We start from the raw sequence: 26609 nt of genomic DNA on the forward strand, positions 1-26609 counted from the left end.
TGGGGTCTGTTTTTGTTTTGATCACACATTGTATGATCCTGACATGCCTCTGACTATTGGGTGTTTTGGAACTTCAAGTGGGCTAGAACGAAGTGGGGTGACAAACACTCTATGAGCTATAACTTTTCAAAGCAGACTGGTGAGGGACAGAATTTCCTGGTAAGATATTTAATATTATCCAATGTCTAAAGTTGGTATGGCCCATTTCCTGCTGAGGCTTGCCACTGGATAAAATTGTCTGTGTACCACCAGGTAAGCACCCTCTGCTCTTTAACGCGTGACACCTTCTGGGGTTTCGGGTTTAATCACGTTGGTGTTCGTTTTCGTAGCACAGGTGCAGCAGTGAACAGCAGTGAGAGCCTCCCTCCATCCTCATCTGTCAACGACATCTCATCCATGTCCACGGATCAAACCCTGGCGTCTGACACGGACAGCAGCCTGGAAGCTTCTGCGGGACCCCTCGGTTGTTGCAGGTGACTAGCCGCCTGCCTGCGAAACCCAGCGTTCTTCAGAGGATGATGGAACCTAGGAGGAAAAAATGATGGGAGCTAAGAGATGAAAAGAAGGAGAAATAAAATACAGAGATTTAAGTGAAACAAACAAAGAAACAAACAAACAAAATCTTTTCAGCCTGCTTCTCCTACAGAGTTATGTAATACAGCTAAGCTCAAGTGTGTATTTAACTTATAGTTGCTCTGCTTTGGTCTTCTTCCAGTGATGCTTACTGGGGGGGAAAAGGAAAAAAGGAACTGAAAAAATCCTTTTTTTCCCCCCCTCCCCAAAAGATATAAAATGAATGGCTGCAAAACCAGCAACCTGCAACTGTCTTTTTCACACTGGCATGACAAGGTGTGCAGTAGCCACGCTCCACCATACGAGTGTGTGTCTGCCTTCACTGTCTGTTCTGCCTTCTGCCCAGTGAGGCAGACAGGGATCTCCATGCATTTTTCCTCACACACATACACACATGTGCCAACAGAATCCTGGTAGTGCATGCAGCTGTGTGCCTGCACATCTGCACAGGCACTTAGTGTGCACTCCATGACTATAAATGGCCCATTCCAGGCAAACTGCTCAACTACATATGGGATCTTACAATACATATTCTATCTGTTTGCTCCTTGATGAGATTACATATACTGTATGAGGACTTGTGGAAGTGTAAATAATCACACAGAACTGTGACTCCCTCAGACACTTGAAGATGTAGCACCAAATTTCTGCTGAGAGTTGTATATATATTTTGAAATAATAACCAGTTTTATTGAAAGAAGAAGCCACAGAGCTTCATAGAAAAATGCTAGTTTGTGAATGTTAAGATTTGTTGTTCTGATTTTTAGAGCAGATATGCCAAGATAAGACTGGGTTAGAAGGAAGCACATGTCTTTGCAAGCTATAGGGAACAAGAATGAAGGGGTTTTATGCATGTCTAAGCCCAGAAAGGTATCAGTAAGCAACTTTTTCTGTCAATGTTAAGTGAATTATCATCTTAGGGCATAGATAGGCTCACTATTTTGAAGTACGTGTATGTTTGTAAATTAGAGGGTATGACAGTGTTGGGGAATAAGCTATGATCAAAAGAACATGCACCAACTTGTTTTTATTTTATGTCTACATCTTGATTAGGTTAGCCAGAGAAAGGATATTTGCAGCCCACTCCCTCTCAGTGTGTGTTTGCAGCTCAGAGGTTGTTTTCCCTTTTCATCATTCCCTTGCAGGCACTTCTGCTACTCAGAGAACAGGCATTCTATGGGGTGCTTTTGGCTCTTCATTTCCTCATGACAAATCAGTGGGCTCCCCAGGAAGTTTGAGCATCTGTGTTACACAGAAAAGAACCACAGAGTGCATGGGTCTAGTTTCCCTACATTCTGTCAGCCAAGGTTATCAATCAGCGCTGGTCTGAAAGGGTCGCAGCCAGGGTCTTGGGGAGTTTGGACAAGTTCTGAAGAACCCAACAGTGACTGAATATCAAGTTGAATTTGCCAGGTAATAAAGCAGAGGATTTCCCATGGTATGTAACAGCAAGAGTTTTTAGTAGAGAATGACAAATTCCACACAGAATTTCAGAACCATTGAATATTTTTTCCAGCCAAAACAGCAATTGGCATTTTCCACTGTGATGTCATCATTATCTGAGTTGGAAATTAACTAAAATCCAAGTCATCTGTCCTTTTACCAAAGTATGCCATGTAAACTGAAATGAGCTAAATCCTACTCTAATGCTTTTCCAAGTGCCAGAGAGAGAAACTGTTTAGATTATGTTAGTGGATATTTTTAATTCACTAGTTCTTTTGTATTCAAAACTCTACCAAAATAGGGCGGTTCCGTTGGGTGGCTTATGAGCCTGCCATTCAGTGGTAGGAAAAAAAAATTAGTATCAAGTCAGATTTTGTTCAAAGGGAAGAAAGGGAAGGAAAAAATTTCTCTACAGAGTGGGCAGGAGGGGAGATAAAAATGAAGAGGATATAAAATAAAATCAGACTTGGTAGGTCTGAGCTGTATCAGAATTGCTGTAGGAAGTGGGGGTCTTTCCCTGGTTATATTTTTGGTAGATTTTTATCAAATTTTTTTGAGACTAAAATTAGGTTGTTAATGTTCTAAAAACTCAGAGCAGTAATTTTAAAAGCAATAATTTACTACTGCTAAATATATTTAGCAATATTCTCTCTTAAGCCATGAAACATCAGGTCATTATTGAGTGATGTAACTCTCACTCCAAAGCCAATGATCATGAAAGTATTGAAAGGTTAACAGCAAAGCTCTGTAGGTATGTAGGCAATAACACCAAGGGTGACTTCTTAGCAATAATTAAATATATCACCTCCTGATTTAATTCACCATAGACATATTAATAATATTCAGGTAACTGTTATCTACTTTACATGTGCACCATTTGGGTGTGTTATTTAAGCAAAACTAAACCAAGTCTCATTGAGGCAAAACTGCAAAAATATCACCAGTGTAGACTGCAGAAACTTGGCATAATCCCAGTTCATTGCCAGTGCTGTCATGGAGCTGTGGCATAGGCAATAGTAGAGAAGCCATTCAGAGTAGATGGAGACTTGTAGACCTCCTACATTTCATCTCTTGGTGGCAAATCTGTGCTCTTAGTCCCATGGTATAATTCAGTCCTGGTTGGGTTCATGAGTGCAGGGTGGAGAAGCAGTCACTGGAGAAGGTGTCAGGTGGGCGCTGAATGGACTCACAACACAGGAGTTACATAATCAGATTTATTCCCTCATTCTGCTAGGCACCAGTGTTTGTTCAAACATCTCATGGAGACTGTAGGATGCTTACAAAAATTTAACTAGCGTGTGCTTTTGTCCTTTGCTCAGCAGTGCTTAAGTGCCTTGCTGAAATGGGGCCTGAAAGAATTATTGCATTTCTTTTTGTCCTCAAATCAGTCTCCTTCATGAGAAGCTCTGTCTGGGGGAGGAGACTTGGAGCTGTCCACATTGGACACTAGAAACAAAAACAAGCCATCAATGAAGAAAAGCATTAGTTCTTTACAGTTCTGGTTCTTGTATGTCCAAACTGAAGTAGCAGGAATAGCATCCTTAATTTTGCTTTGTGCCAGGAATTCTCTGCTGTCAGCTGATACCTTACAATAACACATATACTCTTGAATAAAGGATCATAGTGATGATGTTCTGAGGGTGTTTTAAGGGGAACCACTTTTTTTTTCTGATTCTAGAAGTTGTTATACAGTCCTCTTAAAGTCTGCTCCCCATTATTCCAAAATTTTATTCAGCTTGATGATGATAGATGATTTCCGTAATTTTGCCATTGATCTTTTAAACCTACTTCTACTTAACGCATTGCTAAATATAGTACTTTGGCAACATTTTTCACTTAATTCTCTGAGGTTTGCTGTTGTAAGCATCACTGCCACTAGTGCAGAAGTGAAGGAAATTGGGAAGCCAAAGATCTCTGACAGATGTTCCAAGGTATTTAGGCACCATAGGGGGCAATCAGTGAGCCTGTGCCAGAAGTGGCATAACTTCCATCGTCCCAAATGGCAGCTGGACACCTTGGCATTTCTCAAAATATGCCTCAGAACCTCTTGGAGTCGTAAGTGCCTCAATACCCTAGGAAATTCTGTCCCAAGTGGCTCACCTAAGTCATGTATATAGGCATCAGCAGGGTGACGAGAATGGCACAAGCATTATCTGTCAGTGACTGCTCAGAGCACTAGCTGCATTGAGATGGTAGAGAGGAAGATTGCTGCAAAACATCCCTGCTTTTTTTTTTTCAGATTAAGAACTTTGTGATAGTATGAGGAAAAATAAAAAGAAATAAGTCAGAACAGTTCTTAAAAAGACCGTCCTTCCATTTGCTTTCTCACTGCTGAGTTTAAACGAGGATGAGGCATTGATTTATTACAAGTTGATGCAAGGTCATGTATTGTGGGAATTTAGGGTTTATGTATGTTTTCAATCCAAATTTTTTGGTAGTTTTGGAAAACAGTCTTCAGATACTGATTTGGTAGCTGTAATAGTATTTTGTGAGTTTTGATTATATTCCATTACAATATGTCTTCAGAGAGTTCAGATATTTGAGTTGATCACTGTGATTTATTTGACTTATATAGTGGTTGATATTCCCCCCTCCTATCTAGAATTCCATTGCACAAATAGATTCATGAATCATAGCAAGTTTGCATTATATAAAACAGACTTAAACTGGAGTGCAAGTATGGCAGTGTGTCAAAAAACCCACCAAAAAAAAAAAAGAAAAAAAAAACCAAAACCCATTAAAAAGCCAAAACAACAAAGCTACAGTAAGCCTGGTTAGGTTTTCTAAGCCCTAATGCACTGATGGTTTTCCTCTGGAAATCACCAGTTCCTGCACAGAATTGGCTTTGGAAGGTTACACAAGACAGATGATCATGTGACTATGTCACTGCTCCAAATTTATAAGCAATTTGGTTTATATACCTTCCTTTATCCTCATAGATATTGCTTTACTTTCTAATTCTGGGATAACAGTACTGAAGAAATTAGACCCGTTGCAGTCTAGGTCTTTAAAGAATGCCTTTAGGGAATTTCCCAAAGTAGTACCACTTAAGTGATTTGGATTGTATTCTGAATTTGTTAGTGAGCACCAGTGATTTCTTTTCCACCAATTTTTTTTCTCATTAAAAACATGCTAATAGCAACTTTTAGAACTGCCTGAGAGAGTCACTTTTAGAAAATCTCCCACATTAAAAATATGTTTTGAATGTGTTGGAATTATTGTAAAATGGAATTGGAATGTTTTAATTCAAAGTAACTTCTAGTAACCAATGCTAGCTTATATATATTGCAAGCTTCACAGTAGTTCAAAGGACCAAAAACTATTTTCATTTCAGGTCTACTTATTTCTATTCAGATCTATTTATATTTCTTCCTTCATGTTTATTTAGAGTTTAAAATTTAGTGTGAATTCAAACATGCAAAAACAAACAAACAAACAAACAAACAAACAAACAAACAAAGGCATTTTGTAACAAACTCTATGCTTCCAGGGAGAGCAATAGAAAGAAAACCTGCAGGGACCAAATACTTTTCTTTTTAAAGTCTGAGCTAGTCATTCAATTTATGTTTTTCTTTACTTCTGTATGTGTGTGTAGGGAAGAGAGGGTGTTAATACGGATTTTTAGAACCTCTGTTCCACTTGTGCTTGATCCCAGTTGTCAGTGTGGATAAAGAGAGGATTGTAACATAATCAACACATCTTCAAGAATCTGATGGCTGTGCTTATTTGAACTTCCACCACTTTACAAAGGACACAGTTAACTAATTGCAAGATCTTTTTCACACACACACACACACACACACACACACAAAAGAAAATCATTATGCAGTAGGTTTGAATACCACATGAATATGTAATTGTCTTAATTAGTAAGATGCTTGAGGTATGCAGGGGAATGGTGAATGTGTCATCTTCACCAATGAGCTGGAAAACCAACCTGTCCAGTGGAATTTAGTGGAATCTTCTTAGTGTATTAGGAACTTGCCAGTGGGGCCTGATTTTTCTTTAGTTTTTGTTGTTGGTTTGGGTTTTTTTTTTAATTAACCATTGATTGCAAGAAGTGAAATGTTTAACTTAATGCATGTTCAGGCTTGTTGGCCTATGGCAAGTTTGAGTTTTAAAGAGGCTTTGATTTGACAAAAGAATGTTGAAAAACTTCAACTGAGGCTAATGGTGCCTTTTTACCTGAGAGGGAAAAGCTGAAAAGCACATATTAAAAGAAGACACAGTCAATTTGGGAAATAAATGCATCCTTACCATGCTTATCATTTCAGACAGGTCTCTTTTGCTAATTTTCACTGAACAGAGTCATTCTTGTCTTCTGGAAAGCAAGATATTTATAATGTAAATAGTTGTATGGAATTGATTTTTTTCCTTCCTCTGTAACTAATATGTAATAATCCAACACACTATTTCTGTTAAAAACTTTTACAATAAGGCTGCTGTTTGCCTAAATATGGTTGACCTCCGACCTTCTCCTGAGTCAGTCACGTGTTGATAAAGGAGGGTGCTGGAAGTTTCAGTGTACATATAGAATCATGTATATTTAGTAAATTGGGTAAGTGGGACTTATGGCCAGTATGCATTAAGCCACAACAGTAACAGCTCCAGATCTTAACTAGCAAAAACAACTGTTCACCTTGCCATGTCCATCCTGTAATAAGATCTAAGTTGCACCTGCCTGTAGTTCTGCATGATCAGACTTCAAAGTATAACTAAGATCTGTAATGTATCAGTGTTGATCAACGTAGATGTAAACAAGAAAAAAAAAAAAGCAAAAAAAAAAGAAAAATGGGAAAAAAAAGAAAAATAACAGAAAAATTAAATAACTTGACCAACAAAAGAAAATCAGCAGCAGCTCAATATCAAGACTGGAAGATGAGACATGTCTGATTTTGTTGCACAGTTATAACTGAAAAGAACAACCAGTGTCAGTCAGCATAAATGGACTACAGTAAGACATTTGTTAATGAACCAACATTATTTCCATACTGTTTTGTTCTTACCCTGTTTACTTTGAGTATCTGTTGTTCCCTGTGTGTGGCACAGGGGAGAACAGGGCCTCAGTGATCAACATTTTATGGGTCAATGTTGCATTAATGATTTCTGATTTTTGTTTGTTTAGCAATTACTGAACGAAGATGGGACTCTCATGTTCTCCCATTTGTCAAAAGGAATCCTGTCAGAGCTTCCTCACGAGGATACTCTTCTCACTGCTGTCCTGACTCCTGTCTGGTGAATGACTTTGCAGTGTTCCCAGGAAAGAGCACACGCAGCAGAGGCCGCGGCCAAGGGTTCCACTGCAGGCGCGTTGTGCGTTGTTCTTTCGCGGGGGCTCAAAGTCACTCGGGGACAGGACTCAACTGAAGTATGGTATGTACTCTATGCATGGCGCCTATATCACACCTTTATGACCTTATAGTGGTAAAACTGATGACCTTTACAGATGTGGATTTGGACCATCTTTTGTTTTTTGGAGGAAAACTGTCCTTATCCCACAAACCACTCGCTCCTATCCAGAGCAGCTAAATGGAAGTTAAAGAGGTGCAAGGGCCTTCTTGGGACTGTGCCCATGGGTGAATTTCATGCTGTTTGAATGTGATCTTGCCAAAAAGCCTGTATATCTAGCAGGGGAGACTGTGACTGTCCTATAAGGAGTGTTTGTGTTGTTTACTTTAAAACAAGCTTTGCTAATTAAAGTAGTGTATTCCGGAGTCTACTTGAATGGCATGAAGGGTATCAATGAAGAAGGTGGAAAGAATGTTCTGACAGCTCTCCTGGCTTCTTGTTTCTTTTCCTTCAGACCTTTCCAGGGGACACAGGTAAAGCAGTAAACACATGGACATTGCCAGGATTACTGAATTCAGTGCTGCTTTGGGTAGGCTTTATTTAAGAAGCATCTGCAACACTACAGAAATGTAAAGGTATCTTAAGACATATGAGACTCAGACATTTTGTCTTTGAGTAGCTTTGGAGTCTATTCATCTGGCTGACTGCATAGGAATATTGGAGGGAGTGGGGGAAATGTCATTCTGACACGACTGGTCAGAATGAAGAAAATCTGCCAAGTAAAACCTAGTCCCTCTCCCAGCTCTTCCCCATTAAAAAATGTAAACCAAAATCAAGCCAACAACAACAAGCCCAGAAGAAAAACAAACAAACAAAAAAACAATTCCCAAGCCCCCATACCAATTGCAGAGTTACTATTTGGAGACTGATTTTTCACAAATTTAAACACACTTCACTCTAGATGAAAAAAAGAACAAATAGGAAAGAGATGCTGTCATTTGGAAAAGATTGCAGATTTTTCAATTCTTGCACAAGCTAGCTCTGTCCATAACATTTCCAAGCAAGTCAAACCATAATATACAAAGGATATTTTTATATTTGGATTTATCATGAAGAGAGATGAAAATTAAAATCCGAAACAGCTTTCTACCAAAACAATTTGAAGGCAGGAGCTGCAGAAAAGGATGAATTAAAGCACCTTGTAAGAACTGTAAGGAAAGAAATTCTTGTAGCTGTTGGTACTTGAATGTTGTTCCAAGCCTACTATGCACAGTCATACTCTTGTTTTGACTTGCTATTTTCTCCCAGTTCATATGTGCAGAGATTGGCCAGGCTGCATGATCTAATAGAAATGTTTTATTTGCAGTGGCTGGGGAATTTTGGCTCTGTGATATTTGCTGCAAAATTGGGGGGACCCCTTTCATATAGGGACCATCTTTTTTGTTTTACCGGGTACCTTCTGAAACAATTGAAGGGTCATCTTTTTTTGAGAGGTTTGCCCTTTTCAGGAGACACAACTTTTATGGCCATATTTCAGTGATTTATGCATCATGAAACCCAGCTCTGAAGCTGTGATGTAGCACCCCACAGGCCCACGTGCTAGCCCGAGCACCCCGCGTGTGCTGTGAGGCCGCAGCGGAGCCTGCGGCAGATCCACGGAACTGTCTGCGTGGAAGGAGACCAAAGTACCTCTGTTAAACTCCCCCCTGAGTGCTCTGCTCGAGGCAAACCAAGGGGATGAAGGGCAGTGACCAGCCCTGCGCTCCAGCTGTTGGACATTTATTTAGCATGGTGCCAGGGAGCCCCTTTGGGTGCGCTGCGACGAGCCCACGGCGCCCTCGCGGTGAGTGGGACCGCGTGGTCTGCACGTGGCAAACCTCCTGATGTGATGGCAGAGGTGAAGTTCTGCTTCTTCCTCTGCTGAAGGCTGTTCAGTATTTATTGTTTATATGTGCTGATGCTTGGAAGGCAATGATTCTCCATCCACTGCTCTGTGGCTGGGGCTCTCTTCAAGTACATACAGACAGAGACTCCTGTTGCTTTTCCACATGCTCCCCCAGCATGTTAATGGCATGGCTTAGAGACTGGATTGCAAAACTGCTCGGCCTCCAAGAAAACATGATTTTCTGTACTATGGAAGAAGCCATGGAGAAGGTTTAGCTGGCAAATTAGTTCCAATTTCCTAATGTATTTGCCTTATTTTGAAATTGACTACTGTGAAGTGTTTGTCTCCTGATGTTTCCATATCATGTTCTGCCCCATTCCAGGAGCACTTACATACAAAATTTTATAGAATTAGGGTTCTGGATAAAACAGGTCCCTTTCTGAATATATCTATTTAATGGTTTGACTGGGGCTTTTGTTAAGTCCCGTTATGGGGAATGGTTGATTGTTTCTGTCTGGAAGATTTTACACTTTCTTGCATCATGAGCCTGCTACAAACAATGGGGGCATTTAACGTTCCTCCAGGCTAAATTTAAATTCTGTGAAGTTATTCCCTACTCTACTCCATGTCTACCAGTGGAAAATAAGGGAAATTATTTTTGATACTTACAAACCCATGAGGAAGAATTTACAAAGAAGTAGCCGATGCGGCAAAATAACCTTTCTATTTTCCAGAACAGTTAATGGCTTACAGTGTAGATGAGGTAAAAGGCTGTATGTCTTGGTTTGACAAGGAGTCTGTGAAGGAGGGCAAAAGCCTCTTGTGCAATGGAGAAGGTAAACCCCCTCCCTCTGAATTACCAGGATTTTTAAATTAAAAGGCTCTCAGGCAAAGATATGGGAATGGGAGTAACAATTCTTTATTAGGATAAAACTAGATAACAATTTAAAAAGGCAAATGCAATTGGTACAAACAAAACTAGTGATAAAGTCCACAACTTGAGGATTCGGGGTGTTGGTAGCAGTCCGGTTGAAATGATAGCTGCTCCTCTTGAAGTGGTTGATGAATTGCAGCTGAAGTGGTGATCTTTAGAATGGAATAGTTTTCTCTGAAGATCTGGTGGCAGTTGGGCCGGTCTTCCTCTGCGCCAGGGCCGCCTCCGAGGTCCGCCGCCGCCGCCTCACCGCGCTCCGGCCGCTTTTCTCGGGAGTCCTGCCGAAGGAGCTGCTTCTCTGGGAATCCCACAAAGAGAGCAAGAGCTCTGTCTCCCCAAAAGGTACCCCTTTATACCAAAAAAAAAAAAAAAGTGCTTGGCTTCCCCCTCTGGGTGGAGCATCTCACAATGGGATGGTGTTACGTTACCAGCCCTGCAGTGAGTCAGTCAATGGCCCATTAACAAACCATTACTTCTTCGGAGTAAACTATTGTTCTTGGAAGAGATAACAAACTTGCCTAACTTCTAACAGATGGCAAATAGAATACAAGCTTATCTTACAAACTAGGACATTATCTACCCCTTATTCTATTTCTATCTGCACACAATGAAATTTTACACTCAGTTTTTACTTAAGACTAAGTTTCCCTGTGGTACACAGCGGGTCTCCCCATCTTTCTGCATTACCCACCAAGTGTAACCAGGTCCTTGAGCAAAGACAATCCCACGAATGTGTTGGTCTTTGCCTGAGGTGGGATTAATCCAAACAGTTTTCCCTAAAATACCTTTCATATGTACTACAGGGACCTTATCTCCATCTACTGTGTGTAAGGGTTCTGACTGGGCAGGGCCAGCTCCATTGACAGACCCTCGGGTGTTGACCATCCAGGTTGCTTTTGCCAGGTTAATTTTCCAGTTTCTAAATGTTCCCCCACCAAGTGCCTTTAGGGTAGTCTTAAGGAGTCCGTTGCACTGTTTAACTTTGCCGGCAGCTGGAGCATGATAGGGAATGTGATATATCCATTTGATACCATGTTCTCTGGCCCAGGTGTTGATAAGGCTGTTCTTGAAATGGGTGCCGTTGTCAGACTCAATTCTCTCAGGGGTGCCGTGTCTCCACAGGACTTGCTTTTCCAAGCCTAAGATTGTTATAAACGAGCACAATAGGCTGTCAAATCCAATTAAAAGGATTTATTAATAGCAGAAAGCGAAAGCAAACCAGCGCGCGCTGGGCGGCAGTCGTTTCAACTACCGCGCCTAGCTCTCCGTTTCCCCCCCACTTATTGGGTTGTCTCTTCCGGATGTGTGACGCTCTGGTGACGCTCCGGTGTCTCTTCTGCGCAGGCGCACCCTGTTGTTAGGTGGTTGTTCTCTGCCTCTTGATGGCGCCAGTGGTCTTCTTTAAGGTTGTCTCTGCGACCTGGAAATTCCCTCAAAAACAAGAAATGTTATCTCTAGGCACGTTTACATGTTTTGCCAAGTCTGTAACGGAACTATCCTTGAAACATATCTATTTGCTTAGGTGTTTGGGTGCCTAGCAGCAGCTTTTTCAAAACAGTTCTAACTCCCTAAAAAGTTCGTAACGAAGTCGTCCTTGAGAGATAGTCACTGGAATGCATGAGATAGACACTGGAATGCCTGACAAGATGAGAACATGTTCAGACAAGTAAAAACTCTAATTAAAACTCTATTCTGTGAATATGAGAGACTCTATATGAACAAAAAGGCCTTATTTTCCTAACAAGATGGTGTTCCATCTGGGCAGTGGCATGAGGTACAGGGAAAGTCTCCAGCCATCCAGTTGTGGCTTCCACCATGGTCAGCACGTAGCGCTTGCCTTGGCGTGTCTGGGGCAGTGTGATGTAGTCAATCTGCCAGGCCTCCCCATACTTGTACTTGGACCACCGCCCACCATACCATAGGGGCTTCACTCTCTTGGCCTGTTTGATGGCAGCACATGTCTCACAGTCATGGATAACCTGGGAAACACTGTCCATGGTTAGATCCACCCCTCGGTCTCGTGCCCACTTGTAGGTGGCATCTCTGCCCTGATGACCTGAGGCATCATGAGCCCATCGAGCCAGGAACAACTCCCCCTTATGGTGCCAATCTAAGTCTATCTTTGACACCTCTATTTTTGCTGCCTGATCTACCTGCTCGTTGTTTCGGTGCTCCTCATTAGCCTGACTTTTGGGGACATGGGCATCTACATGACGGACTTTCACCGTCAGCTTTTCCACCCGAGAGGCAATGATTTCCATATATCAGCAGCCCAGATTGGCTTTCCTCTACGTTGCCAGTTGGCCTTCCTCCACCTTCCCAGCCAGCCCCACAGAGCATTGGCTACTATTTATGAATCAGTATAAAGGTAGAGCTTTGGCCACTTCTCCCTTTCAGCAATCTCCAGAGCCAGCTGAACGGCCTTGAGTTCAGCGAGTTGGCTCGATCCACCTTCTCCTTCGGTAGCTTGTGCAACTTGGCGTGTGGGGCTCCATACGGCTGCTTTCCACTTCCGGTTCATCCCTACAATGCGACAGGAACCGTCAGTGAAAAGAGCGTAGCAGGTCTCCTCTGCTGGTAGTTGGTTGTATGGTGGAGCTTCTTCAGCCCTTGCCACTTGTACCTGCTCCTCATTATCAGTGAGACCAAAGTTTTCACCTTCTGGCCAGTTCGTAATTATCTCCAAAATCCCAGGGCGATTCAGGTTTCCAATACGGGCGTGCTGAGTGATGAGGGCAATCCATTTGCTCCATGTGGCATCAGTGGCATGGTGGGTAGTAGGAACCTTTCCTTTAAACATCCACCCCAGCACCGGTAGTCGGGGTGCCAGGAGGAGTTGTGCTTCTGTGCCAATTACCTCCGAGGCGGCTTGAACTCCTTCAAAGGCAGCCAAGATTTCCTTCTCTGTGGGAGTGTAGTTGGCTTCAGACCCTCTGTAACTTCGGCTCCAGAATCCCAGTGGTCGGCCTCGAGTCTCCCCAGGCACTTTCTGCCAAAGGCTCCAGGACAATCCATGGTTCCCGGCTGCAGAGTAGAGCACATTCTTGACCTCTGGTCCCGTCCTGACCGGTCCAAGGGCTACAGCATGAGCGATCTCCTGCTTGATCTGGGTGAAGGCTTGTTGCTGCTCAGGGCCCCAGTGGAAATCATTCTTCTTTCGGGTAACCAGATAAAGAGGGCTCACAATCTGGCTATACTCAGGAATGTGCATTCTCCAGAAACCTATGGCACCTAGGAAAGCTTGTGTTTCCTTTTTGCTGGTTGGTGGGGACATAGCTGTGATCTTGTTGATGACATCAGTGAGAATCTGGCGCCGTCCGTCCTGCCATTTCACTCCCAGGAACTGGATCTCTCGGGCAGGTCCCTTGACTTTGCTCTCCTTGATGGCAAAGCCAGCTTCTAGAGTATCTGGATGATCCTCTCACCTTTCTCAAACACTTCTGCCGCTGTGCTCCCCCACACAATGATGTCATCAATGTATTGCAGGTGTTCTGGAGCCTCACCCTTTTCTAGTGCAGCCTGGATCACTCCATGGCAGATGGTGGGGCTGTGTTTCCACCCCTGGGGCAGTCGGTTCCAGGTGTACTGCACGCCCCTCCAGGTGAAAGCGAACTGAGGCCTGCATTCTGCTGCCAGAGGAATGGAGTAAAACGCATTAGCAATATCAATGGTGGCATACCACTTTGCTGCCTTGGACTCCAGCTCGTACTGGAGTTCCAGCATATCCGGTACAGCAGCACTCAGCGGCGGAGTCACTTCATTTAAGCCACGATAGTCCACAGTCAATCTCCATTCTTTGTCAGATTTGCGCACAGGCCAGATGGGGCTGTTGAAGGGTGAGTGGGTTTTGCTGACCACCCCTTGGCTCTCCAGCTCCCGAATCATTTTGTGGATGGGGATCACGGCATCTCGATCCATCCGATACTGCCGGCGGTGCACTGTCGAGGTCGCAATTGGCACGCGTTGCTCTTCCACCCTTAGGAGTCCTACTGCAGAGGGGTTTTCTGACAGTCCAGGCAAGGTGTTCAATTGCTTAATGTCTTCTGCCTCTACAGCAGCTATTCCAAAAGCCCACCTGAGTCCCCTTGGGTCTTTGTAATATCTGTTCCGGAGGAAGTCTATGCCTAGGATACACGGAGCATCTGGGCCAGTCACTATAGGATGTTTCTTCCACTCCTTCCCAGTCAGGCTCACCTTGGCTTCCACCAGAGTCAATTGTTGTGATCCCCCTGTCACACCAGCAATGGAAACAGGCTCTGCCCCCACATGTCCCGATGGTATCAGAGTACACTGTGCACCAGTATCAACTAAAGCATCATATTTTTGTGCCAGGCCATCGGATCCACACTGTCCAGAAGATCCGGTTTTCCCGTGCCTCTCCCTGGCTAGAGACAGGGCCCCTCTAACACTGGTTATCATTCCTTTCCTGGGCATACATACTAGAGGTCCTTTTAAGGGGGTCTGACAGATTGTACCCACAAGCTTGGTCACAGGAGGTTGAGGCTACCTTCACTTTGGTGGAACTCCCCCGGTTAGAGTTTCCCTCCTTGAGTTGACGGACCCGTGCTGCTAGGACAGAAGTGGGTTTCCCATCCCACCTCCCCATGTCTTCCCCATGGTCACGCAGGAAGAACCATAGATTAGCCCTTGGGGTGTACCCTCTCTCTCTAGCTGGGGATTGTTGGGCGCTGATTCTGGGGCCTGTGACTCTCACGGGTGCTGCATTAACCTTCCTTATCTCCTCCCTCATCTCCTCTTTAAACTCCTTAATCGCAGCTGAGATATGAGCCTGCACTGGGCCATCAATCATACTCTCATAATTACTAAGTTTGCTGGCAACAGAGCCCACTGTCTCTCGGTGAGCATCAGCATTGATTGTTGCAATGAAGGTGGTGTATTGAGATGGCCCCAGATTTGCCAGACTCCACAGCATTTGTCCCGTACACCTGACCTTGTCGGGGTCATTATTGTGTCGTCCATCCCTCCCAAAGAGTACCTCCAATACTGCCACTTCCCTCAGCTGTTGGATCCCTTCCTCGAGGGTCTTCCAGCACATTCTATGATGGTGCTCCTGCATTCTCTCCCTGTGGACAAACCTCTCCCTGACACTCATTAAGAGCCGCTCCCAGAGAGAAAGGGACCCTGGTTCCCTTACAAAAATCTGATTTATACCCGAGTCCTGGGTCAAGGGTCCCAAGTTCCTTGCCTCACCACCATCCAGCTGCACGCCTGTACCCATAAGATCCCAAACCCGGAGTAACCAAGTAGTATAAGCCTCACGCCCTTGTCGCACAATGTCTTTATGCAGATTACAAAGACTTTCGTACGTCAGGGACTCGGTAATGACAGCAATCTCTGGCTCCCCTGTGGGTTGTGAGGTTCCTCCATTCCTGTCCCTATCTGCAAGGTGCTCTGCTTTCATCTTAGACTTCCTTGTTTCTACCGGGGCCACTGCTGCTGCCCGTGACTGCCTTTGTGGTTCAGCTGGAACCTGGACAGTTGTAACATCTGTGGGTTCCAGAGCTGTACTATTAGACTGTCCCTCCTCAAGGCAAAGGGCCGGTTTCTCACCAGCTGGGGAAATGCACTCCTTCAGCATCTCTTGTATCTCCTTAACTAGAACCCTCACCCAATCTGGGTGGTTTATTTCTGAGGTGGGCTGTGGGGCAGGGTCAGGCTCTGGAGCAGCAGCATCTCGAGTCTCTGGGGTAGTGTCAGATTCTGCAGGAGCATCCCTAGCCTCTGGTGTAGGTGTGAGGGTAGTTATCTAGGTTAATCTTCCCTTATCTCTGAGTGCTAAATATAACAGGCCTATCAGCAACACCACCCATTGTATGATATCATTAGCACTTAGAGAGGATCTTAACCCTTTGAGGACTGGTGGAGCAGACCCAAAAAGATGGTTAAAAGGTTGGGAGAAAGTTTCCACAGGTGCTATTTCCTCGCAGTAGGTACCATTATTAAAGTAACCCCAAAAACATACAGTTAACGTGTGATAGCTATGAATCCAGAGGAAATTAAAGATCCATGAATTCCTCACCCAATTAACCCAGAAGCCAAACTTGATAACAGACACAGTAGCCTTAGTTATAGGACCCATTTTTAGATAAGGGTCTGCAAATGGGAAAAGTATAGCTACGATCACATGCACCCAAACCAAGGTAAACTAGACCACATGGTGATGCTTAAGATGTTTCTACACACAACAAAAAACCAAATTACTTAAGAACTGTTTATCCTTTTTCCCTCTCAATGCCCTCGCGCCCCACCTTGGGCGCCAAAATCTGTCTTGGTTTGACAAGACAGGGAGTCTGTGAAGGAGGACAAAAGCCTCTTGTGCAATGGAGAAGGTAAACCCCCTCCCTCTGAATTACCAGGATTTTTAAATTAAAAGGCTCTCAGGCAAAGATATGGGAATGGGAGTAACAATTCTTTATTAGGATAAAACTAGATAACAATTTAAAAAGGCAAATGCAATTGGTACAAACAAAACTAGTGATAAAGTCCACAACTTGAGGATTCGGGGTGTTGGTAGCAGTCCGGTTGAAATGATAGCTGCTCCTCTTGAAGTGGTTGATGAAGTGCAGATGCAGTGGTGATCTTTAGAATGGAATAGTTTTCTCTGAAGATCTGGTGGCAGTTGGGCCGGTCTTCCTCTGCGCCGGGGCTGCCTCCGAGCTCCGCCACCGCTGCCTCACCGCGCTCCGGCCGCTTTTCTCGGGAGTCCTGCCGAAGGAGCTGCTTCTCTCAGAATTCTGCAAAGAGAGCGAGAGCTGCCCTGTCTCCCTAAAAGGTACCCCTTTATACAAAAAAAAAAAAAAGTGCTTGGCTTCCCCCTCTGGGTGGAGCATCTCACAATGGGATGGTGTTACGTTACCAGCCCTGCAGTGAGTCAGTCAATGGCCCATTAACAAACCATTACTTCTTCGGAGTAAACCATTGTTCTTAGAAGAGATAACAAACCTGCCCAACCTCCAACAGATGGCAAATAGAATACAAGCTTATCTTACAAACTAGGACACTGTACAAAGGCCCTTTTCTGCTGTTAATGCCAACTAGGTAAAGACATGTCTGATGTTACAAGATTAAGCTGATAGTAATTAACAAATTGATGGCAGATCCTATAAAAGTGTCTTTGAGACTTGAGTTGCCATCAGAAATGTTCAGAAAGATTGCCTCTGGAATTTTTTGCCTGGGAAGATACATTTATGCTTACGCTTTGATGGGTTTGTCCTCAGCATTCTCTAGACAATATCTCTGCTATTGGAATAACCTTATCTTTTCAGTTCAGTTGCATCATCTTAGAAGGAAAAGGATATGTTTTAAGTGCATCATCAGAATGATAAATCATAGCTAGAATAAGTGTTCATTTTTTTGTTTTCTTCTTTTTTTTTTTTAATATGAATAATTTTCCAAGGTGGCCTAATAGTGAAAATCCTGGAGGTATCTCACCACAGGGTGCTGTTAAATGTGCCTACCCCACATCTGTTTTCCAGAGAGCAGTTTGCCTTTCAGGGAAAGATTTGTGGATATGGGTGTTCAGGGGGAACGGAGACTCTTTCTTAATGTCAGCCTCAATTCAGACTTAACTGGGTTGAACACAGATAAATTCAGAGTATTAAGAGAGCAAAAGCTCTCTTCAGAAAAATTGAAAGTACTGTAGGGTCCAGCATGTCACTGAGTAGACTAAAGGAGGAAGCTCTGGTTTTAAAATCAAAAAGCACTATGAGAAATAGTGCAGGAATCAAATTTAATGTCTGAATACCACTGATTTCAGAGTTCCAAGCCATCAGAACATTGTGCAAATTCGTTTTCAAAATCCTAATGCCATGTAACAGACCAGAAAATCACCTGTGTTCTCAAAGCAGTACTCTGAGGGTTTTAGTGTATGGCTTTCTGGAATGCCAGTTAGTTGGAGGATTATTATGATTCTCTACATAAAGGAAAACCCTAAGTTTTGGGAAAGTGCAGAACTCCCATGTTTTTCATCAGAAAGGAGAAAAGCAACATCTTGAACAACACTGCAACACAATTCCATGCTGCTGACTGCAGGTGGGTCAGTGGGACTATGCTGGTTCAGATTTCAGTACAGTTGTACTCATCAATTTTACCTTTCTGACGTTTTGTCACAAGCACAAGAGAGGGTTAGTGGACACAACAAAATACAGCGTGCATTGCTAAAGTAATTAATCTGCCAATGTTGTCATGTGATTTCTGATATACCTGAAGGATGTTTTAATTTCCCTTCTTGGCCATAATTATGAACATGAGCATCCTGACAGGTCCATCAAGCCATCCATCACTTTTAGTGTTGGATTTCTGAGCAATTGTCACCCACGCGTGCTGGAAAAAAATTTACTACCACTGTTGTGTGACACTAAATCCAGCAAGACTGTGACATACATCAAGTTTGCACTGTGTTGCAAACCAGTTCACAGGAGCATCCAGCAACTGGAGATGGGGAAAAAATAAATTAAAAATCAGAATTGATTCAGTGTTACTGAAGAAAGACAACCAGATTGGTTGTCCCAGCTTCTGCTCTGCATTAGATCAGATCACTCACCTCAGGTTAATGTTGCACTCGTCCTGCTTTTCTGAATTGCAGAGCTGTAGCAAGCAGCCTTGGAATTGTTCTCCAGTCGGCTGGTGTGACACAGACGCGGCTCCTTTCAGCGAGTACAGGTGAACAGTGACACCTAAAGGCACAAATGTGCTCAAGGCTCCAGCAAGGGCAAACTTCAGCGAGCTCTTCAACCTGTAAATCATCAGCAGCTTGTTGGCTTTCTTCTCCAGCCACACGGACCCTGGACAGTTCATCGTGTACTAAATGGTTTGGAGCATTTCATAGATGCTCCAGTTTTAGGGGCAACGCATAATTCTACTTTTCCAGTAAGTTTTTGTTATTTTTTCTTCACTTTCCAATAGTTTTTATGTATGGTTGAGTGTAAAGGGCTCCCTGTACCACAGGGGATAACAAGAAAGATGGTCAAGTGGGCAGAACTGAGGGGTAGGAGAGAGTGATGCTTAAACCAGTTGGAGATATGGGTAGATTTAGCCACCCTCAGTCTCTTCAAAACTGTTTGGAGACCTGACAGTAAGAAGTCAAAAAGAATTCAGAGAATTACCTTTTATACATTTTTAACTCTCTGGTCTGTGACCAACTAGAAATTACATACTGAAAACTTCTTCCAACAGAGCACGCAAAGCTGTATCCAAATAGACAACTTATATAAGCATATTCCTCTTCCCTTTAGATAGCTCAGCCATCAGACAGCAGGACAGTTGGACAACACTGCTATATTGGGAAATTCCTTTGTGTTGAGTTATTTTGAAATCTATGCTCTTTTTGTTTTCTTTTTGTTTTCCTGTTCACTTTAACACAATGTCATTCTCTGGGCAATTTGTGCCAGTGCCTCATCACCCCCACAGTAAAGAATTTCTTCCCAGTATCTAATCTAAACCCTCCTTTTTTCAGTTTAAAGCCACTCCCCCTTGTCCTATCACTGTACTACCTTGTAAAACGTCCCTCTCCAACTCTTTTGTAGGCCTCTTTAGGTACTGGAAGGGGCTCTAAGGTCTCCCCAGAGCCTTCTCCTCGAGGCTGAGCAGCCCCAGCCTGTCTCCACAGGAGGGATGCTCCAGCCCTTTGATCACCTCCATGGCCTGCCCTGGACTCTCTCCAACAGGTTTTGTGCTGAGCACTCCCAAGCTGGATGCAGCATTCCAGGTGGGGTCCCACCAGAACCACCAAACTATAGAAATCAACCTTGTCCTAATATTAATTAATTAATAATTATTCCTTACCTCTTTAACAACTTCTTTAGCAGTGGAAACAGCCAATGACTACTAGTAATATGCTAAAGTTTCGCTGAAATCTGTACAATTGAACCTGCTGCTCCCACATAGAGCAAACACTGTGACACTTTAAAAACCACACCTCTTGCCAAGTGATACAGCTTTTCATCTTATGCTGTAGTGCATTTATTTATGATGGCTACTCCATCAGCTCAGGAAATGAGTTCTCTTAAAGATAATAGCATTCAGTAATTATGACATCTCTTATTTCACCATGTCAGAGAAGCTATTTGAAATGATGATCACATGCAAATTCCTCTTACATTGTAAGAAGAGTATTACAAGTAAATAAAAATAATATTGCAGCATCAACATTGCAATTTTGCTGTGAGGAGGTAATTATTTGCACTAACTAGTGAAGTCCATGCAAGAAATTCATATTGTCATTGATTTGATGTTTGAGGTGGTCTAGAGTTAATATGCAGGGAACAGGTACATAACACAATAAATACACACAAGAGAACTCTTTTTTTCTTCATAGAAGAGCATTAAGAAGAAGAGCAGTCAGAGTAATAACAACATAGCCACTAACAGAAAAAGTGCAATTCATTTGACAAGCCAAATGAAAAATATTTCTTTACCAATCTTTTTTGTAGAATAGAATCCAGCAAGGCCTGTCTCAGGCAGTGAGTTTCTGTCAGGTGTTTCTTTAAGCAGGAATTATCTGTGCTAGGTGTGAGTTAATTGTATCACAGTGCTTACTATGTTCAAAGGCAAGCTAGAAAAGTAAATTACATTGCATGTAGGCAGCAGCTCATTACAATTAGTGTAGTGTTTGGAGAAAATATCCCTGGAAACATTTTGGCACAATAGCTTTTTTTTTCTTCCTTACAACACAACACTGAAATAAGGGTGTAGACTTGCCCCCAGGCCACAGCAGTGCAGAGGATATTTTATGTTCTCTTCACTCTTTTTAACTGCTGAGGAGAACAATTGTCTCAGTAGTATTAACAAAATCATCTACCACAGTGGCATTTTTTTGCAATAATCAACCCAAATAAAGTGATACACTATTGGACTGATGAGTAGCTGGTTGAAACAGCTCTGACACTACAGGCAATTAGGCTGTTGATGCCATGTTCAGCATTTTGAACTGATGAATAAATACCTGAGAACCTGACAGCCAGTTTCAGTCATCACTCTTTTAGGAAATACCAAATTTAATGAGCATAATGGAACAAAGCAACACCTGCTAATGGGAAACAGTCTCCCTGTAGGCAAGAGGTTGTTAATAATGCTAAATCAGAACTTCACCTTCAGCCCAGGTCAAAAGTTGGTTAAATGCCACATGTGGTTTTGGAGCTCTAGGCTTTTGTGACAGGTATAAGATTACCCCTAAAACACCTACACACAGGAATGCAGATCAGGGTAAGGAAAAAGGGAGAGCTGGGAGTGGCCAACACATTGCCCCACTGTGTGAATACAGGTGTGGTAGTTTTGCACTGCAGAGAGACAGTGGATCCCCCATCATTCCTCTGCATGGCAGGAGGAGTTCTTTGATTCTCTGTGGTGCTCTGAGAACAATTGCTGGTTTGGTGGTTGTGGCCTTTGATGCCAAATAATTTGACTTGTAGGTTTTGCTTCGGTTGGCACATAATATTTTCCCTGAGGTTCAGTAGTGGGAACTGGAATGTTTATTGTCACACAGGCTAAGAACTAGTCCATGCTTTGCCTGTGGGAGGTCTCTTCTGACAAACTCACATGGTTCTGACCTATCCATTAAAAGAGTTTCAAAATTAAAAGACTAAGGCAGGCAGCTCTTAAGGCTGGGAAAGAAAATTACTGTTCTTCAACTGAGAAGGACTTAAAATAGCAATTAAAAGGATTAATGTGACAGTGAAAAAGTATGGGAGGTGTATCCTATAAAGTATCCTTTAAAGTGCAACTCTTTCCCTCCATGTTCTTGACACACTAAAATCTTGTCCTGCCCTTTCAGGACGAGATGTTGCAGGAGCAATGTGAGATGCATTCCGGTCTCCTCCTCATCTCAGCCATGGATGCCAGAGCAGAATAGAGAAAGGGAAATTCAGGTACTTCCTGCAGTAATTTCTGCACCTCAGACCTCATGTGTACATTCTCCTTCACTAACACCACTCACACAGGATCCCATCTTCAAACAAAAACTCCTCCTTCACTGTCTAAGAGGAGATTTGGCTGAACAAGGTCAGAATCAAAGTCAAGCCTTATACCGAGATGAAGCCTGAGAAACTCCTTATCTGGTGAGACTTAAGTGTAATTATTTTCTATAATGTAACTAAATAAATAGCAGCTCAGATGGTTTTGGCTCATTTTTCTTTTTAACTGGTAGTGACTGATTTTTTTCTGTTGTGAGAAGGAGTTAAATGCAGTTTCCCTACAGTAGTATGGTGCAAAAGTCTGACAACTCCATCTTTTTCTCTGCTCCCTGCAGTCCAACCACCACCAAATTTTCAGAAAAGTATAATAATTTCAGAAAATTACTTACATGTGTCTTTCATCCTGAACTAATTATACTTTTTTTTGAAGAAAGAACCAAAAAGGGGCTTGAGATTTAAAACTTTTTCTGTATAAGTAACTCTGTATGTGACTTAAAATAAAAGCAAGTCTTTGAAATCAGAGTCATAATGTGGACTTTCATGCACTTTCACCTCTCAAGCCCTGCTTTGCAAGGGTATCATTATAATCAAATGAAGTGCAGTCATGTTTGGCAATTGCACTCTGGAAAACAGCAAAGCAAATAAAAAATACTTTGTCTTCCAATGTAGATATACTAGATATAGTCAATTTCTGTGCTGTGGGAATACCCTGGCTTGTGGTAGTGAACATTTGACATTATACCGTATTTTCAACCACTTCCTTTACAAGATAATTGAAGACTGAAAAATATAGTGAAGAAGAAAACAATTTACTGGCAGGGTTAACTCTGTTTTGTTTATTTTCAAATACTTTTGTATTGGGGAATGGTATAAAAATGTTTCCAATACTTACTCCAGAGCTTTGATTGCAGCTGGGTTATTTTAACCACTGAAATCCATTTACAACCATAAGTCACTTTCTTTCCTCCAGACATTCTTCATAAATACTTTTTATACAAAACTGTGACTTTATTCAATGAGATATTTGACTAGAATGGAAATAGGAAGTGCTCTCAGTTAAAAAAAAAAAAAAAAGAAGAAAGAAAGAAGAAGAAGAAGTTATTTTCATATTTTATCTTGGTCATTTGATTTCTTGTACTTTTGGTTAGGATACTAGATATAAATTAAATGCCTAGCATTTCCAACAGTTGGCTGAAGTTTCAACACCACCAGGATATTTAACCAGGTTTTATTGTGGGAAATCTGAAACTCATCCTGTATTGGCATAGATTTTTACAAAACTATTGGTGGAAACAGATCCATTATGCAAATGTACAACCTTAAAGTTGTGCTGTTATCCACAGCACCCTGTGATCCCCCACTTCTCTTAGTTAGAAGTGCTACAAATCAGAACATTTCTGTGAACATTGTTTTAAACAAGTTGCAAATTCAGTCTCCAACATTTGGAGCTAAACTTCCCAAGATGGCAACAACTCCACTTAAATCATGTCCAGGAATTCAATCACCTCCCTCTTCCCTACCTGTTTTTATCAGAAATAAGAGATAGTCCAAGGGGTTGAAAATAACAACACTAAGATGTACATTAACATACTTTTGTTATGCTGTTGATGCAAGTATTTTTTTTATTATCCTGCACATAGTCTGAAATAAATTTGCTTTGACCTCCCTGCATTTAAGAATTAGATACCAACTCATTATAAATTATAAAAAGTTAGCTTGCATGCCTACAGAATGGAGAAACAGAGGTAAAGCGTTTGTTATTAACTCATTTATGGATGCTAAAGCATGAAGAAGCCAGTAAGAGAATGCAGGTAAATTTAAGTACAACAAAAGTAAAAGAGGGTACAAAGGAGCTACATTCATGGAAATATTTTGTATGAATAGTATTGTAATTTCAGCAACACCTTTCTGTTTATTTAAACATTGTTACAGGACCATGGGGTTATTGCTGAAAACTGTTCTGGTGTTGGAAGGAGACTGGGGTTTTGGTCACAGCATTCGTGTTAATGGTGTGCTACCTATGCCAAGAGCATGCAGCTTCACTGCAAGTACTTGAAACAGATTATACAGAATATAACCCAGGCTAAACACCCAGTCATGCAGACAGCAAAATATTAGACTGAAAGATTAAATGGCATGCTAATTTCAAATGCATTGTGAGACTGTCTTCTTTAGTTCATTATTTGCTTTAACAATGAAAGAGATGAACAGGGTGAAAAGGGAGCTGCTTTGTTTCCTTCAGACCAGAACAGATGAACATCAGATGCTACAGTCCTTTGTGTAAAGAAATATATTGCAGTCTGCAGCATTCCCAAGACAAAATGAAAAAAAAAATCAGCAGCGTTTCAGATTTCTTTTTTTGAACATTTAACTATTTGACTTGAAGTATCTGTGGAACAGGTTTGCAGTAAAGCAGGTTTCTGAGGCAGAAAAGAGTACCTGCAGTGTTAAGGCAGTTACAAGTGGCCAAGTACATTGATACCTGTTTTTGGATATCTGTCACTAGCTTTCCAGCAGTGTCATAAAAAATACCCTCTGAGCCCCTTCTTGGGTAATAATTACACAACCAATAGTAACAAGGACATCAGTCTGGGATTTATCAGGCATAGTTAATCAGTGCAGCTCCATAGCTTTCATTGTATTTGTGGCAGTATCAGTAAATTAACTTACTTGGACTATCTCCTTTCAGAGAAAAGCCACATTGAATTCCATCTTCTAAAACAGAATAATTCTTATTATGTGTCCTATGCTTAATACCATATTTGAACATCAGAAGTACTAGACAGAAAGACAAATGGCATTGGAGTAGACTAATGCACTTCAAACAACAACAACAAAAAAATCCAGCTTTGAAATTATATCTTCTCTGTACAAAATAGAGTGGATGATGCAACATTTGTGAAAGCAACTCCCAGCCTGAGCAGGACAGAAAAGAGATGGAAAGAAATGATCTGGTGGATGGAAATATACAGAATGTTTCAAGTTGAAAGATGAAATAAATCTGTAGAGAATTACAAATCCATGAGCAGCGATCATTACTTGGGCAAAGAAGGCAACCAAGAATGAAATCCTCTCATCTGCACTCCTGGAGAAAAGAGTGTGGACAAGCCACAGAGCTGTAATCTCCCTGGAATTGGGAATGTTTCACTTCCAAGAACAGATCACATGGACAATGCATGTGGGGCACTACTCAGAGTCCTTTATCTCCAGTGAAGTCTCCTGCACATATCAATTTACACCAGGGAAGGAGGCTGAGCTGCAGGGATGTAATAGGAAACCCCCGCTTGGGTTGGAGTGAGAGGAAGTTAATGCGTGCAACTCAAATGACTGCTGATTTGCTGATGGCTCATGTATTTAGTGTTTAAGATCCCCATACAGGTTGCTTTGTTTCTTAATTTTTGCTTGAGAAAGAGAAAGGATAGCTCTTAACCACAAAGGATTTGAGAATTAAAAAATACCTGACCACAGAGTGAAATTTTGAAAGTGATTCCTTTTTTGCCTTTTCCAAACTACATTATAGACTGCCCTGGTCCTCCCTGGTTTTCCTTTGGTGAGAAAAAACTTTTTTTTTACTCATCTCAGTAACTTTTTATGCACAGTGACAATCAAAGGACTCCAGTTTAAGGCCAAACAAGCAAGAAAATATTGATTTTTCTTACTTGCCATCTACATGTACTTTTACCTCCCAAATTTGTGTTGCCTGCTCATGGAAGAGCAACCACTGCCTTTGGCTTGGGTTTGCAGCCACTTGGTCTGCTGGAATAATGTCAAGGACTCAATACCCGAAGCACACTGGCTTATGATTATTTACACAACTGCTGATCAGATCACTTAAAAAATAATTTCACAGTTTATGTGCAGAGAAATCTTAAATTAGAGGGCAGACCTCTCTGGCTAAACACTTCAGAAACTTTTGAGCAAATGTAGCTCCAATTCTCAGCCTTGTTCCACTACCCAGGTAAGTCTGTTGAATATTTTGACCCTGACCAGCCTACTGTCAAAAAAAAGACCTTTGATTCATATTAAAATTGAGTAATGTCATGTCAGCTTCTCTTTAGAATAAAGAAAAATTACAATATTGGAACCTCTCAGGCTTCTTAGAGAAAATACACTGCTCATATTGGAATAAGGCAGCCATACCTGTAGGGAGTATAAATCTTAAAAAATATTTTTAAAAATAATAATATTTTTTTCTCCAGGAACAGATAAATTCTGCAAATTTTCAGCAATCTTCAGAGAAAATAATTTTCAATAAGTTATGTTTTTATTCCCACTATTATACAGCTTAAAAAATAAGGGTGTTTTTCCCCTCTGGTGATTTCATACCTAACATATTCCCACAGTTATCTAGCAATGATAATTTCACTAAGATTAATATAAGAAATGAAAAATATATTTATTCATATTTCATTTCCTGAATGTGCAGAACATATGGCTAAGTTTGCTGGTTTAAATCTCTGTCTGATAAGTCTTAGAGACAAAGGGTCTATTTAAAAGTTGTAAAGGAAACAATTGACACCAGAGAGTTTCCTGTAATAGAAGAGAGACTTCTCCC

At 41.8% G+C, this 26609-nt stretch overlaps 1 protein-coding gene across 9 annotated transcripts in view; it reads left to right on the forward strand.

The window, feature by feature from the left end:
- Window positions 1–7777, forward strand: part of MAPK10 (mitogen-activated protein kinase 10) — a 146622-nt gene extending 138845 nt beyond the window's left edge. For 8 of the 9 annotated variants that reach the window (XM_077782998.1, XM_077783003.1, XM_077783001.1 and 5 more), the window contains one exon: window positions 335–7777. In XM_077782998.1, the coding sequence (XP_077639124.1) occupies window positions 335–477 (143 nt within the window). In that variant the 3' untranslated portion in view covers window positions 478–7777. Of the gene's footprint in view, window positions 1–329 lie in introns of all 9 variants that reach the window. The other variant, XM_077783002.1, reaches the window with a different exon arrangement.
- Window positions 7778–26609: the final 18832 nt, after the last annotated feature.

This window comes from Lonchura striata, chromosome 4, assembly GCF_046129695.1.
Source record: "Lonchura striata isolate bLonStr1 chromosome 4, bLonStr1.mat, whole genome shotgun sequence".
NCBI lineage: Eukaryota > Metazoa > Chordata > Aves > Passeriformes > Estrildidae > Lonchura > Lonchura striata.